General features: G+C 38.1%; 1 protein-coding gene across 2 annotated transcripts in view; it reads left to right on the forward strand.

Annotated features, from left to right (window-relative positions):
* The window catches only part of WDSUB1 (WD repeat, sterile alpha motif and U-box domain containing 1), an 885,392-nt gene that overhangs the window by 233,406 nt on the left and 635,540 nt on the right, over nt 1-16,446 (forward strand). For both annotated transcript variants that reach the window (XM_044074750.1, XR_006365236.1), the window contains exon 3: nt 4,949-5,136. In XM_044074750.1, coding sequence (XP_043930685.1) covers nt 4,949-5,136 — 188 coding nt within the window. The remainder of the gene's footprint in view (nt 1-4,948; nt 5,137-16,446) is intronic.

The raw sequence follows: 16,446 nt of genomic DNA on the forward strand, positions 1-16,446 counted from the left end.
GTGCAAGCTTAGTAAGAAAACTAAGAAATGTAAATTTAGAGTTTCTGGTAGCCTGGAAACCAGAGAAGTGTCAAGAATGATGTAATCTAAAATGAGTTAGCAGTGATGTATTATCAATTTAAGACTTTCTCAGAGAAGGAGAATGAGAGCATTTTGCATTTGTCTTCAGAACATCCACTCACTAGCACTTGCTTCATTCTGTATGGAAGTAGGATCTTAGACTTTAGTGTTTCTCTTAGAAATAGATAGAAAATAGTATGTTTAGTCTAGCTGTTTTCTATATTTGTCAGACTATTCTACAGTATTATTTTAAGCATTTTCCTGTGGTCTCTGAACTCTTGACTAGCACTGTGTTGAATTGAGGAGATTTGTCTTGTGTTTTTATTATTTATTATTAAATATTTTAAATCTTTCAACTGTGGCTGTTTTGTGTAGAGATAATTTAAGCTCTAGAGTACACTGGATGTATATAGTGATACTGTACAAAGCCACTCCAATAAGCCTTAAATGTTCTGGTCTCACTAATTGGATAATATTGCACAGTAAAATTGGACACCCTTTGGGAAGGGTTTTATTGGTAGCTAATAAGTAAGGGTTCTGGTGGCAGTGGATTGCTACCTTTAGCCTGGACAGAAGGGGCACAGCAGTGAACCTGTGCCAGCCTTCCCCAGGATTGTCTCTGTGGTTGTATATAAATCATAACTCTGTGTGTGTGTGTGTGTGTGTGTGTGTGTGTGTGTGTGTGTGTGTGTGTGTGTGTGTGTGTTTGCGCACGCTACTTGGGCAGGGGCATGAAGCACTGGTTGGACAGAGGGAGTGCTGGGAGGACTTGGCTTTGAACCTTGGCTAAGGACTCCATATTGGGGATCTGGAGAGAAAGGGAGAAACCAGCCCCAGACTGACTGTGATTTCTGTGTGCACTTAAGGGAAATTGTACTTTACTGTGTGTGTGTATTTGTTATCCATCCCAATGAGGACACCCCTCACTGGTGCTAGTGGTGAGGATTGCGGCTCCTTGATTACTGGGTTCAGTGCACGGGCGTCACAGTGATTAACATAAGTAGGAAAAAAGAGGTACTATCTATTACTGGGGGCAGCCAAAGAATGGTTTTGTTGTGTTGCAGACGATCATTTAGTGCAGGAATGCAAAAAGAAAAGATGCAATCAATGTTTGAAATATGTCATACAACTAGGAATTTTTACTTAAATGTAATGATATAGATAATTTTTGAATGGAATGTCAAGTGATACAGGAAGAAAACACGTCTCAGATAAAAAAATAGTTCTGAGCAAGATGGTGCAGCTATGGATGATGGGGAATGAGGAAGAGAATGAAGCAGTGGTGGTTAAAGATGGTATACAGAATGCAGGAACGATAACATAAACAAATGTGGAAATACAGATGCTCAAGAAACATGCTGCTTACTGGCATATGAGTAGTGCACTGCTGCCTTCCCCCTAGCAGTCTGTCAAAGCTCAGAACTCCTCCCATTGCCTGTTTATAAGGGCGAAGAACCAATCACCTGGTAGTACCAGGACTATCCTTTGCACTCCCAGTGGGGACCCTTTAAGTTTTCTTATGCCATAGTCAGAGAAAGATACCTTGGAATATTACTTCTCTCAAACTTAAACTGGGTGACATCAGCTGCAGAGCTCAGATAAGGAACTTGTTTTTTTTTTGTTTTCTCCCTTTTCTGTCAGTACTCAGTGTATTCTGCTGCTTTGTCAGTGTTCCCCCACTTAGAAATGTTATATGTGCTTCTGTTTTTGCTTTGACTAGCATAATAAGGCTCTGACTGATTAAAAGCTTAATGTGGAAGTTGTGGCAAGAAAAATTGCTGATATTGCATCTTTTTCTTTGGAGTTATGTTTATTTGAGATGCTTGAGTAGAAATACAGCATTTTAAATGTTTTTTTTTTGTTTAAATTGTGATTTTGGTGCCTTTGTGTAAGTTAAATATTTCTGATAGGAACTTTTCATCAGATTATGATTTATTTCTTGTCTAATATTGTTTTAGGTTACATCCATTCATTTTGAGTGAATGTAGCCCTTTTTTGCAAAATTAGGTGACTTTCTCAAGCACAAAATACATGCACAACTGTGTAACTGAAACTGTCATTTTATTCATTGCAATCTTTAAAACAGTAACTTCTACACAGTCTGCTTTTGAGCACCATTTTGTATGTTAAACATTTCTGACAGGCATTTTTCATCAGTTTATGATTTATTTCTTGTCTCATACTGTTTTAGGTAGTATTCATTCATTTGAACTGAAACTAGCCTTTTTTAATAAAATCAGGAGACTTCTGTGCATGTAGTTTCTGCTTTGAACTGTGTTACTGAAAATACTGTCATTTTCTCAGTGCAGTGTTCGGAATAGTATCCATACAGAAGTAGTCTTTAGATTGCTATTTAGCAGCCACTGTTTGATATTGAGCTGGCTCATTTCTTGTCCCATGACTAGGACTTAGACCCCCCACACACACACACACACACATCATCTTCCCCACCTGCACCTACAAAACAAAAGAATAAATCAAAAAATGCTTCAGCCTACAGTTTCTGATTTTCATTTTACCACTTGCCCATCTTCACATGAGAAAAATTCAGTGGTATGTCTGAAATTGTTGAATGCAGCACCTTCTTTCTCTGGATTCCCAGATGCCAGTGCTACCCTTCATCAGATGAGAATTACCGTGGTGGAGAAATCAGTTGAGTATCAGTCCAGGGCACCCCATGCCAGTATAATCTGTCTAGAAAGATTAGTTTGACTTGTAGAGAGCTGTATAAATGGGGATGCAGGTGAGAAATCCTCTCCCCGTAGATTACAGCTTTGTGAGGGCTGTTTTCCCCATTCCATCCAGAGCTGCCCAGACAGCTGATATCATCAGAAGACCAGTCAGTCAAATAGTGCACCTCCAGATTGGGAGGGGTTGGAATTGATAGTCTTGTGTTCAGCTCTTTTGTCCTGAGTCTTTACCACTCATTCTGAAAGGAGATAAGAAGCAATTAACTAGTATCTTTAGTAGAGAATGTTTTACTTTTTGCTTCACCATCTGTATCAGTTAACATTTCATTGATCTACACTCCATGATCCCTTATTTGACTGTTTGGACACAGGTAGGTTCACAGGCTTCTCACAGGAGTAGCTCTTCACCTCATCAGCTGTGACTGGGATATAATGTAATGGTCAGAAAATCAGTTAATAAGAAGCTGTTGTATTGTTTTGAAGCTGGATATTACTAGAGAAAATGCACATTTAAAAATCTTGAACGTCATTCTGGTTAATTGTGCTTTCTGCAGAGTGCTTTTTTTGACTTCATGATTAATAGTTACCGACCATGACTTGTTTGACAATTTTGTTACTCACTAATATCTTCCATATTTCAAATGACACTTGTCTTATGCGGAGTCTTGTTCAGGTTTAGATACTTTTTCTAAAGCATCATTTATTATAGCTGTCTTGCCAAAGTTTTCACGCTCATCATAATAATGTACATTTACTTTTAAAATTAAAATTCATTAATTGGCTGTATAGATTTTGAAAGTTCCAGTATCAGAGAAGCAGATGTACAGTTGTTTGTGCTTAAATGGAGAAGAGTACAAAACAATGACAAGCTGATATCTGTAAAGATTTGCTGTTTTAAATAAGTTATGTAGATATGATTAGTCTCTGTAAAATGACAGTTTTCATTTAATTGTACATTTTTGCTGCAGTGAGGTTATTATATGCTAGCACATCTAACCACAACCTGCTAAAATTTCCAGATTTTTTTTTTGGAATTGCAGTGTGTTTGTCATATGTCCATCTTGTTGGAGAAAGAAGTGTGTGCTTCATTCTTGCGTGCAGAATAACAACACAGGCATTTGCAATTCCACTCAAGAAAAACAAAACAACAATGGCATGTGCTGATTTGCAGATTGCAGAAATTCAGCTGTTCCATTAATTCTTGTGAATCAGAATGCTTACTTAGAGCTGCTTAACTATTTAATATATTTTTAGAAACTGGTCATGGAATAGTGCAGTCATGCACCTTCAACTAGAATAGTGTCTTTTAACTACATCAGCAGTTTATATACTTTAATATTTAATGTTTGGTAGGATAATTTTCATTTGTTACTTAAAGTACATTTTTCAGTGTTTTATATGTTATCCAGTTGAGCATGCCTGCTTTACAGTTTTACTAGTCAAAGTATGTATTTCTATATTGCTGTTTTTTATTTATTTATATATTTGTTAGTATGAGTAAGTTTTGTTACTTAAAACTGTGTAAGATTTGAATGCAGTGCCTTCTTCCTTTAAAAGTTGGAGATAGTGAAGAGAAACAAAAAGCAAGTTTGCAAAAAGATAGAGGGAGACTTCTTGTATCCTACCTCTCTGGGACTGGAAAAGGACTAACAAACCCAAGGTCTTGTTTATACGAGGGTGGTCCTGAGAAGGACTTTCGGTCTTCATTTTGTTAAATCTCTTCTGTTTGGGGATAGCTTTCCCAGCTTACTAATAGCAGATCTTTGAATGAGAAAACTTTAGAGCAGTATTTATGCATAGCTACCTTGTCTTTCATTTATTTCCTCCATAATACTTGCATGTAAGCTTAGATGTCCATAAGTATTACTCTGTCGGTTTCCACTTTTGACGATTTAACGTTCTCACTCCTAGAACTGAAGATGGCATGGAGCACTCCTATGTTTATGCAGCTGGTTACATTGCACAGTTATACTTGGTGCAACAGCCAATTATTGCTGCGCAGCAGGAGAACTGGCCACTTCTAGGAAAAACACAATCCCAAAAGATGACTAAGAACTGTGAAACAAACTAATTTGTTACTTTGCTTGATGACCACAAAGATGTGTCCTCCTTTGTACTTCATACAGTCTAGTATATTTCTAGGAGGATATTTTTAGACAGAAATGTACTAACCATAAGTTTGTTACACTTCTTTACAGGTCTGGTAAAGTTAGTGATGGTTCACTGTCGGCATGTGCATTTTCTCCAGATGGCAATATTTTTGTAATTGGATCAAGTTGCGGGAATCTTACTGTCTGGGACCATCAGATGAAGTGCTTGCAGAATGTTAAAGCTGCTCATGACCTTGGAGTGACTTGCTGTGATTTTTCTTCTGCTCTAGTTCTAGGTATGTCTCACTGCAGAATGTTCATTTCAAAGAAAGATGCTGCAGTATTTTTGTAATCAAATATGCTTCATTTAAAAAAAGTTTCATTGATAATTTGTTATATAAAATCTTAACAAGTGGGTAATATGATAAACTATAATAAGATAGAAAAGCAAAATTAAGATAAAAACAATTCAAGACAGAATTTTGGAGTATGTAAAAATGTAGGCCATTTTGCAGAGGATCCTTTCAAGAAGTCTTGGCAAACTCTGTGGATGTTAAATAAATGGAATATGGGAAGTATCATTCTCATCTTCACAGGTGGCTATGGAAGGGATTTTATACACGTAACCCTTTATTTAGCCTGATGCTGACTGTAGGCATCCTAATAGGAGTTTGCTGAAGAACAAGCTACTGACCTGTGCATTATATACATTGTACAGTCCCAGACACAACATTGCTGTAAGGTAGACAAATCCTGTTAAGCTAACTTAATCAGTGATATGACTGTCACAGCTGACCGGGACAGAGAATGGTTAGTTAACGTGTATTTAAACTTCTTTAGGGACTTTAGTGCCAAACAATACTGGACAGGAGACTGCTAGGAATAGGGTTGGTGGAGGTGTCTGATGGAGAATAAGACTGAGTAGTAAAGAAGGAGCAAAGGGCGATGGTTGTAAGTGAGGCATTCCAGTGCAGTGCTCCTCAGCTCTTTAATACTCATTAATTTTGAATTTCAGCCTAACATGTATCACTGGAAATTCCCTAATTTTATTACCTTACAATAATTTTTGTAACTGTTCTGCAGTTTGTTTTATTTTACATTTGTTAACTGGGATGGTCCGACTGGATGAATGTCCATTTTCTTTGGAGTCCCTGGGAGAAAAGCTCCAAGGTACATGTACACATCACAATTATTAGAACAATTAGTGAACGGCAAATACATACAGGTTACAGACAAAGCAATAAAACAATCAATGACGCCTGAGACTTGCAAATCAATGCAAGTATGTATATACAGGTAGTAACAACATACAACCTTCAGGATTAAAAATACATTGAGTAGCCTCAGTTATGGTTTACCCTTCATTATATGGAGAGGGGTGGCTGAAGCAAGGACATTTATAGAAGAGAGGTGTGCGAGATGGGCAGGGCACTGGTCAGTGTTGGTACAGGGGCATATCCAGTTAGATTTGAGGTAATTCTTAAGCTTGTTTTTGAATACTGTTGGTGAAGGCTCTAGGGTCAGGTCAGCTTGCAGTGAGTTAAATTTTTTTCCGACAGAGTTGGCAAAGAGAAAGTCGCCAGCAGCGTGGTTGACTTTGATTGTTAGAACTAGGAGTTTTGGTGGAGGAGCAGAGTGGTCGATTGTTGCTTTAAAGGCAGATCATGTTTTTTTTTTTAGGGCAGGGGTATTTTCTGGCCGGCAGAGGACTTTATGGGCAACTATGAGCTGGTTGAGCTGTAGAAAGTGAGGTAGTTCAAGCCAGCCTAGGAGATTTAGGTTGTGACAATGGTGGGTTCGGTAGGGTGTGCCAGTAGCAAATCTGGCTATATGGTTGTAACATGATGGTAATTTATTAAGATCAGTTTTGCTCAGGTGGGAAAAAAGAGGAGAGGCATAAAGAAGGGTAGATAGGAGTGGGCAATTGAAATTCTTGCTGGTGGGGTGAGGAAAGATTTGATCCTATAGAGAGAGCCAAGTTTTTTATTGGTAGTTTTTATAGTTTGATATGCACATCAAACCTGAGGTTGACAATTGTGATGCCCAAATGTTTAGTTTGGGTTTCTGGGGAGCTGATGGTACCATTACTAGCTGTTATGCTGAAGAGTGGAGGGATGGTCCTACTCGTAGGGTTGAGGAGAAGTAACTTAGTTTTGTTGGGATTTAGGATTAGTCGTTGGTTTAATAGCCATTTTTCAACCAAGTTAAAGGAGCTTTGGGTTATTGTAGTAAGATTTGCTGGGGTGGTAGCAGAACAAATCAATGTCGAGTAATTTGCATATTGAATGCAGGTAGCCTCTGGTATGACTGTGCTAAGATGATTTATAAAGATGGAGAAGAGAAGGAGACCTAGCATTGAGCCCTGGGGGACTCCAAGCCTGATGATGAGGCATGGTGATAGTTTACCCTGCCACAGGGCTGCCTGTTGCCTGCCTTGTAGGTAGGAATCAAATGCCTGATTGTTTAAGGTGAGGGCCTTCAAAGTGTTCATTAGCATTTTGTGATCAACCATGTCAAAGACCTTGGAAAGGTCTAGAAAGAGTGCGGAGGTTAGTTTGTTATTGTTATGGTTGTGGTTTATAATGTTAGTAAAAGAGAGGAGGGCTGATATAGTGCTGTAATTTGGCCTAAAGCAATGTTGAGAGTTGGACAGTAGTTTGTTCTGTGTGAGGTATTTCATGAGTTATTACCAGTTACCAGATCATTATTCAGGTTCAGCACAAGAGCTGTTTCTGTTGTGAACATCATTGAAGCCTGCAGACAGTGCTATCACAAAAACAATCTACAGTTATTTACTTGGAGATTAAAAAACCTTGTGAATCTTTTAATTGGTATTTTATTTGCTTGATTTACAAACATAATAAAGCTTATTTAAAAAAAACTCAAAATATTGATTTGAGAAAAGGTACTAAACAAGGCTGTCAGTTGTTACATTTATTATCCAAAAGCCAGTATTTAAACTGAAATGTACAAAAAATGAATGCCTAGAAATTACTATAAAATGATAAAATTAAACAACTTGTATTAATGCCATATTGGAAATTTAATAAACAATAACTAGAATAATCTTTAGATTTGAAGAAAGACTACAACTTATCAAAATGGTTATTTTGTCCAAACTCATATGTATATATATATATATATATATATATATATATATATATATATATATACATATACATATACATATATATATATATATATATATATATATAGATATAGATATATATATATATATATATAACATTCAGAGTACACTGTTAGCACTTACTAAAGAACAACTAAAACAACTGAATGATCTGATCTTAAAGTTCTTATGGTTTCCTAAAAATCTAAGAGTAGTATATAAACACCATATAAGAAGATGGGGGAAAAAGTCGGTCTGTAGCTTCCAGACTTGGAAACTTTTGTTCAAGCGACATATATTAAGGTTCTTATTTACTGGGCAGATGAAGCATATGATTCCAACTGCAAAAGACTACATCTTCAATTTAACTGAAGAAAAGAAATGGAAGATTTTTCAACATACTGCAAAAACAATAAATAATAGAATGTTGCTAGTATTGCCTAGTTGTTACTAGTACAATATAAATTCCAATACCATTTCAGAATATTTAAATGATATTCTAAAGGAGTTTAAAAACTTGTATAAACATGTAGAATTAAAGCATTGGATAAGTATTACCCATCTTGTCTGTACAATTAGATGATTACAATAAAGATCTAATAAAAACTGAAAAAACATGAAAAGATAAAGGGTTAATTAGAGTGTTATATTTGCATACATAAAAGTAATTTAAAAATATAGATGATTTGCTATTAGAGTTTAATATAAGAAAAGATGAACAGGTTAATATCCAAGAAATCAGAGAACATATCCAAAAATTGTGTGTAATAGAAAACAAATGAAAATTCCCAAACTTTGTAAAATTTTAGTGAAATATTATTTAATAATGAAGCAAAACAATAATGTCAGATGTCTGTAAAGTCATAGTTGAACATAAGCAATTCCTGTTATTTGAAGTATATTTTTCATACAATCAGAGAAAGATAAATCTAGTTTGGAATCCATAAATAAGACTACATAAGCACCATTTTGGCCTTTTTTATTTACAAATGAATCCATATAGCATTTTTCGGATCTATAAAGACTGAAGAGGTGTTTCAGCGAACACCTCTTGGTCGACACGTAATGAGCAAACGCACTAAAGCGCAAAAGCTCAAAACAGCGGTTTCTTTCCCTGGGAAAGAAAATGCTAGCGCACACACACTTTAAAACATAACGTGGGGGGCTTCGCCCCCACACCCCCCCCCAACGTGGGGGGATGTGCCCCCCACCCTCCCAACTAAATATATCAACTCTGAGATCGCACTGTAGTGAGGAAAGGCGTGAACACATGGGGATGGCCAAGCTATTTCTTTCTCAGGGAAAGAAATCGCAGTTTTGAGAGTTCGCATTTTAGTGCGTTCGCTCATTACGTGTCGACCAAGAGGTGTTTGCTGAAACACCTCTTCGGTCATTTAATATAGACCCCATTTTTCACACAGGGAAGAATTTGTAAGATAAATAAAACTATGAAAATCAAATATTGGAGATGTGATTTGGAAACAGGTTGTGTGACTATCGGATTATTGGGAGAACACCATTTTATCATCAAGTTTTGCTGACCATTATTTTTACATTAACAAAGGGATTAGTAATGTTCACTGTACCAAGAATTTAGTAGTCTTAAATTCACCAGTACCTACATGTGTTACAAAAAGAACAATATTATCTTTTTTAGTCTGTTATGTCAATTGCAAGGAAAGTTACCAAGAGAAAAAAGACCCACTCCAGTGCTCACAATTTCATTTTTGAAAACTGAATGCAGTAAATAAAGAAGTTGCAGCTAAAATAATTTGTCAGGCTGTGAGCTGTTAATAAGCTGCTTCCTATATTAAAGGGTTTGATTCCTTCATCCTTCATTTGCTTAACGTACAGCTCTGAGCAAGTCATTTAACCAGATAGTACAATTGGGAAATGGGTTAGACTCCTTAGTGGTCTCCTTGACTGCATGCCTAGTACCTACCAGTGAACCTGAGATTGATGTTATCATCCAAATCAAATATTTTTTAAGAACTGGTTACAGGTCAGAGGTGTTGAATTTAATGGAGAAATCTGATCAGAATTGAAATCTGAAATATTGGTGGTCAGCATCCTTTTTATAAACACTGTTGCTGGGCTTTATCCTGTTCATCTCCATCTTCCAAAACCAGACTGGTTATAGTCCAAGATACTCCTGATTCTTCTAGAAAACTCCTATACTGTTTTTCTGTCTCTCAAGCATTTTCCTTTGGAGCATTTGAAAAGATTTCACTGGCAATGTCACTCTGAACATTACTGTCAGAAGAATGAGAAGCAGGACCCTTTCTGTTTTCTGGCTCACTTTTTTTTGTGTTAACTTTATTTTCATTTTTTTATTTTTAACTTCATTTCCTCCTTAGCCTATTATGCAGCAAAAAATGGCTGATCTTCCAGGAACAAATGCTCTGAAGACAGCTGGACACAACATCTTGAATCTCACACATACCTCTCAGCATTTCCTGATGCAGAGATAAATTTGCTTCTCTTCTGCTTGCTGTACAGTGAATGATCATTTTCTACAAACATTGTGCTATCTCCATTTTGTAATGCTTTGTGTTTCTGCCACAGTTTGTCAGGATCAACTCTTTCTTGCTGGTAGGATTGCATCTTTACTTGTGTAAGTCTTCACTGCTTTCTCCTGGCAAGGTTTGGAGTATACACTCAATGTACCCTTTCAATTAAATCCTGCTGTATAACACCAGTTCATTTGCTGTTTGTGCTTTCATAAAATTAATACAGTCAGTTCCTTCCAGTTTGTCTGGTATAGCAGAAAGTCTCAGATTTTTTTCCGAGCACTGTCTTCTAACTGTACTATTTTTGAAACAGCTTTTCTTGAGAAGCCTCATACTCGGCCATTTTTTCTTTATTTCGTCCTCTGTTTTTTTGCAGTTTTATCAGTTCATCTGAACAGCTAGTTAAAGCTTCTATTTTTTCCAGTCTTTTGTTATTTGAGTTGATATATTTCTTCAATGTTTAATTTAATTTAATCAGCTCTGAGTACATTTGATTAATTTTTTTCATCTAAATTACTGGAAGTCATCTTATGAACCAACGCTGAAGTTTGCGCTACGTTTTGCTTAGCAACTGAAGAATCCTTCCCAGAGAGTGTTTTTATTTCAGGTTTTCCAAATTTCTTCTTTGCTGGCATCCAGACAGTGTACTTGCTAGCCAGTGACTTAATTTTACCAGAAAAAAACAGTTTCAATGACACAGATTTTTCTCTCTTTCTGTTTTCACACTAGGAGAGCGATAAATTGTTGATCAGTGTGCAGCCATCTTGGAAGTCCATTTTGTTAACTTTTCATACATTTGAGAACTTCTTATTGTTGAGTATCTAGTCCTGCCATTAAGACATTGCCACTTTATCATTGTGTTGACAATCCCTTACTCCTTTTGTTGGTGTCATGGCTGTCTTTTTTTTTTTACAAAACTACACTTTGTTTTTCCAGTAAGTGCAATTATGGCATGTAAGCAGTCATGATAAATAAACATTTTGCTTTGATCTAGTGCAGTTGTCTGAGTCTCTTGATATTTGTGCCAGTTTTAATGAGGCATCTTAAATGAAAAAAAATTATGTGTACCTTTTTGTTAGAAAATCAGTGCTAATGAAAGTTTCACAACTTGCTCTTGGTTCTGTTGTCTCTTCAAACAGGCAGAGGGGGTCTCCATCTTCTCTTATGCCTGTCTGTCCTCTTAGGTCTTCAGTGAAGCTTTGCTAAAGTAGGTCTATTCAATCTTTTGGCCAAGTCTGTTAAGCAGTCCATCATTAAGGCTAAATGTGTTGAACTGTTTAGGCTCAAAACCATACCTTCTACAGGTATAGATATTCAAGTCATAGAGATTGAGAACTCCCTCCCCTGCTACTACTTTTTCTTCAGAGGTGGTGGTGGTAGGGCGATGTACCTAATGATCAGCTTTTCAGTTGTTTTTATGCTTATCTTGGCTCAAGGGGCCTTCTGCTCTCCCTTTCTATTCTGAAGGTCTCATGGTCTTCCTAGCATAGATTATGCTGAGTTTGCCAAGGTCTTTGTGGAAGAGTCATCACATGCAGATTCTCACCTTCATCTCCTCTGATCCTTTAATAGTCATGAAGGTTGTATATAAATGCTTATTTGCTTCTGGTTCTAGTAATTCTTCACGCTCTCTGCTAGAATGCCATTCTTTGAGTTCATATTTCCTTGTGTCATTGGGCCGACACTGGAACCCCCAGCACTGGGATCTCTTCCTGTAGTGCCTCATGTTGATTCTGTTTTATCCCTATGATGCAAGTCTGTCTACTTGCACCTGCACTGGCTTTGATTTTGGATCTGATGTTTACTACTTTAGTTTATTCACTGTCTTCTCTGGCTTTAAGCCTCTTTCTGGAAGGACTTTGAGTCTAGCACCTGACTACTGAACATCATAAAGAGTAGCATGGGAATGGCCAACACAGAAGGACTTGGGTTTAAGGGCACCATCACTGGCATTCTCAAAATTATATACATCGGTTCAATTAGTGGCTCTCAAAATTATATACATTGGTTCAATTAGTGGCTCTCAAAATTATATACATTGGTTCAATTAGTGGCTCAGGCATATGAAGTGCTGCAAGAAGGGATGGATGTGTATGTCATTGGGGGAGGGACATTCATTTCCATGCCCCCTGAAGGGAGGTGTGGTCCTTAAAGCGGAGTAGCCTGTGGATGGCTTTATGAGATGGGACTAGGGAAGGGGAGGGACAAAATGAGGGTAGGTCATAAAATATTCCTCCGCTTTGTTGAAGCAGTTGCCAGCAACCCCCACCCAGGAGACTTTCAAGTTCCACATTGGCCCCAGCCCAGAAACATTGTTAGTCTGAGGATGGAAGAAGGAGCTGGTAGACCTAGTGAAGGATGGGTGCACTGAGTAGGAACTATAGGTAAGAAGCAAAACATTGCGTACCGTGTCATTGGGGGGGCCACAATGCAGGACTTCATTCTACTAACAGTGTACGTTTCTGTATAGATAGTGTCCCTGCCTGTTATGCAGACAGATTAGAGGCTTCCAGTTTTAGGTCAGTTAGCTTCCAGAAGGATATTTTCATCCTATAAGATGCAAGACTTTCTGGATTGACAAAGAAATAGATCAGGAGGAGTTTTTACATTGATCCCCTCAGAGAAGATGATTAGCACTTAAAGCAGAGGATTGATGTAGTGACCTGTTAATGAGCTGCTTCCTGTGGACCAGGCTTTGATTGTCTCAGTCTGCATTTGTCTATTGCAACTCTGAGCAAATGACTTAAGTCAATTCTCTGGAGGAACTGGGCTAAGCTCCTCAATGGTCTTCTGGACTGCATGCTAAGCAACTACCTGTGAACCTTTTGAGGTATCCATTACTCCTCCTCAGCCAAAGAGATATAAGTTTAATTAAGATCTATAGATGATGAAGGAGAAAAGTAATTGACTCTTCCAGAGACTTTCTCTGTGTAAATGAGACTTCAAGGCTGCCTGTGTCTTATCAGGCATCCTTGTGGGTGGTCCTGCTTTTGGATAATATTATTGGTGATGCAGTGAAAATTTCTTGGAGTAATCTGGGCACTGTTGCCCCATGCCTAAGAAATATGAGCATGATTTCAGACCTCTGCCAGGCTATGCTGTCTGGGCTGAGCCCTTGATTTATCTGCCTGTGTAGCCTCCATGAGAAGAAACTGCACTCCTTGGTCTCTCCACCATACTGATAAGGAATCTAGGGTTGTGACCAGGCAGGGAAAGTGGATCTTTCCATGTCCTACACTGTTTCAGGATAGTAAAGTTTCTCACAAAGATGCTTCTTTTCAGCAGGTCATTTTAGATGAAAAATTGCTCACTGCTGAAGACCTACCTGATACAGCCATTTAGAAAAGCCCACCAGTCACATTTACACATCTTCCATAGCGTCAGCTTTATGGTTTAGAAGCATTTAATGCAGTAGATGGTTTTAAGGGCAACATGATCTGACATAGCTGTATACCAGCACTTCTGGCTGTACCTTTTTCTTTACTGTGGATGCTAAAGTGGCATTTATGGATGCACCCTTTTGGGGACCTTTGCTATTTGGGTCTGAAACTGGTTGCTCTCTCCAGGCCTTACTAGAGAAAGGAAGTCCCCTTTCACTCATACCAGTGCTCTTTTTCCAAGACTCAAAGGAACCAGATAAATTTTTTTTTTCTTTTGTGCACTCCACTGAACCTGCAGGAGTGGGAAGATTGATCTGGTCTGAGGGCCATGGGTGTCAGTATTTTGTGGTATGTTTAAATATCTCTAAGGGGAGTTCCTACTGTTCCATACTGCTGCCATCTTCCCTTGGAGGCAATCAGCATGAGTTTCTGTTTCTGCCTTTCACAATAGGGTCAATACGTCCTTGCAAAAAGTGTCATTCAGGAAGTACCAACAGATCAATAGGGAGATGGATTTTATTCCAAATTGTTTTTTTTTTTTGCGCCCAGTAGGATACAGGACCTTATGTTTCTTCTAGGTCTCCGTGACGTAAACACCTTTGTCCCAAATGAGTCTTTCATCATTGTCCTATTACAGTCTGTCCTCCCATGTCTGTGAAGACAGGACTGTTTGTGTTCTTTTGAGCTCCAGGATGCTTGTCTGCTCATAAATATAGCCAAATTATCCAGAATGTTTCTCATTCCGTATAGTGGCTAGTCAGTGCCAGTTTCAGTCATTGCCAGTTGGTTTCAACTCTGCCCTTTTGTGATAATCAATGCATGGCAGCAGTGGCGGATTTTGACATGCGGGGCATCCTAGTTTTTCCTTACTTGGATAATTGGCCTCTAATATTTCTTACAAAAGCTATCCTCTTTTAGCACAGGGCTATTCTGCTTCAGTCATCATTTCCTTGGTTGGAAATCACTATAAGTTCTATGAAGTCACAACTTTGTCCCACAAAGACATCTGTTTATGACTGCTACAATCAACATGAAACAGATAAAATATATGTAGTTCTGGTCAGAATAGAATGCATTCTACAGTCGGTCTCATCACCAGTTTCACAGAATCAGGTACCTGCAAATTTTTCGGGTTCCGGGTCTTCTGGTAGTTGTATCGTACACCAGACTACAAATTTTTGTATTAGCTTAGATATGCTTTTGTCTGAAATCAGTCAGAGACCTTGTGTTGTCAACTTTCCATACCATGTTTTTCATAGAGAATGGGTTTCTTTCATGACCAAGCCTGCATTTTTTCTAAAAGTTGTCACTGAACCTAATCTAGTTATTCTGCTGACTTTCAGTGTTATGCAAAGATTACTTTAGCCATGAAGACTATCTGATGGATTGTATGGATGTTAACGGGTAGCATAAGGGTTATATGGGCAGGGCCACAACCTTCAAAAAAGGTAATCAGCTATTTGTTTCTTTTGCTTTACAGAAACTGGATAGAAGGTCAATAACTGCTGTCAGGCTTACTGGCTTTCTAGTTGTGTCTTCTTTATGTATAAGTGTGGGAAGGAGTTACCAAGCTTACCTAATGATCACTCAGCTAGAGCCTTTGCCACCACAACAGCCCTGTTCTGGAAAGCGTCTTTGGATAACATACGTGTATAACCATGACAGTTTCACTGAATGCCTGTGCTAGACTTTATAAACTGGACATCACTTCCAGATCCTCCTTTGTCAGTGATCAAAGGTATTTTTCAATAGGCCAGCTATCCAGAAGTGTCAGCTAGGGAGTTTCTCCTTAATATTAATGGCAATTGTGTTTCGCAGCTATGAGATTAATGTATTTTCTGCATAACATTAGATCTGCTTGGAGAATTCACTCTTCATTAACTATCCTGCTCCTCTATCGTATTTGTTGGAGCATATTTAGCAGTTCAGTTTTTTGTGCCTTTAGCTTGATCAGAAACTGGAACTGGAGAAGAGGGGAACATGGCATTATGTGCAGAAGGAGTTGTATCAGTAGCCTGGGAAAGTTTTATCCTCTGAGCTGAGCATGAGTGAAGTACCTGAATACTAGAAATTAATGAAACCTAAATTCTTCAAGCAGATGTAATATCATGGAAAGTATATAACTTTATCTAATGTATTAACCTGGTAAAACCCACTGGACACAAGCTCCCCTTTTCAGGGGCAGCCCAGGAACCTTACTCAGAGTCACATACTAGGCAGGTGGAGGCTGAGGGACTCAAAGCCTGGACTACAGGAATCAACTTGTTAGCAGCTCAGAGATGAAATTCTGTGTAGTAACTGCCAGGCAGAGTGGAAGGAGTTATTGTTGTAGTGCATTATCTTGGACAGTGAAATCTGAGTGTAGTGTAGACTTCCCATGATTTACTCTTTTTTTGGAAATATCTTCCAGCTTATAAAGTCTACTGTGGAATGGCTGTCGGTTCCTAGTCCTGTCTGGAAGGGCTGAACCATTACTTGGAGAAGGATGAGGAAGGAAGATCCTTGAGTCAAGCTTCTTGGAGTTGCTAATAAAGGATGTTCTTTGTGCAGCCTGGATACACACATACAAAACACCTTTATTGAATTATC

This window comes from Protopterus annectens, chromosome 6.part0 (assembly GCF_019279795.1).
Source record: "Protopterus annectens isolate FY-2018-M chromosome 6.part0, PAN1.0, whole genome shotgun sequence".
Lineage (NCBI taxonomy): Eukaryota > Metazoa > Chordata > Ceratodontiformes > Protopteridae > Protopterus > Protopterus annectens.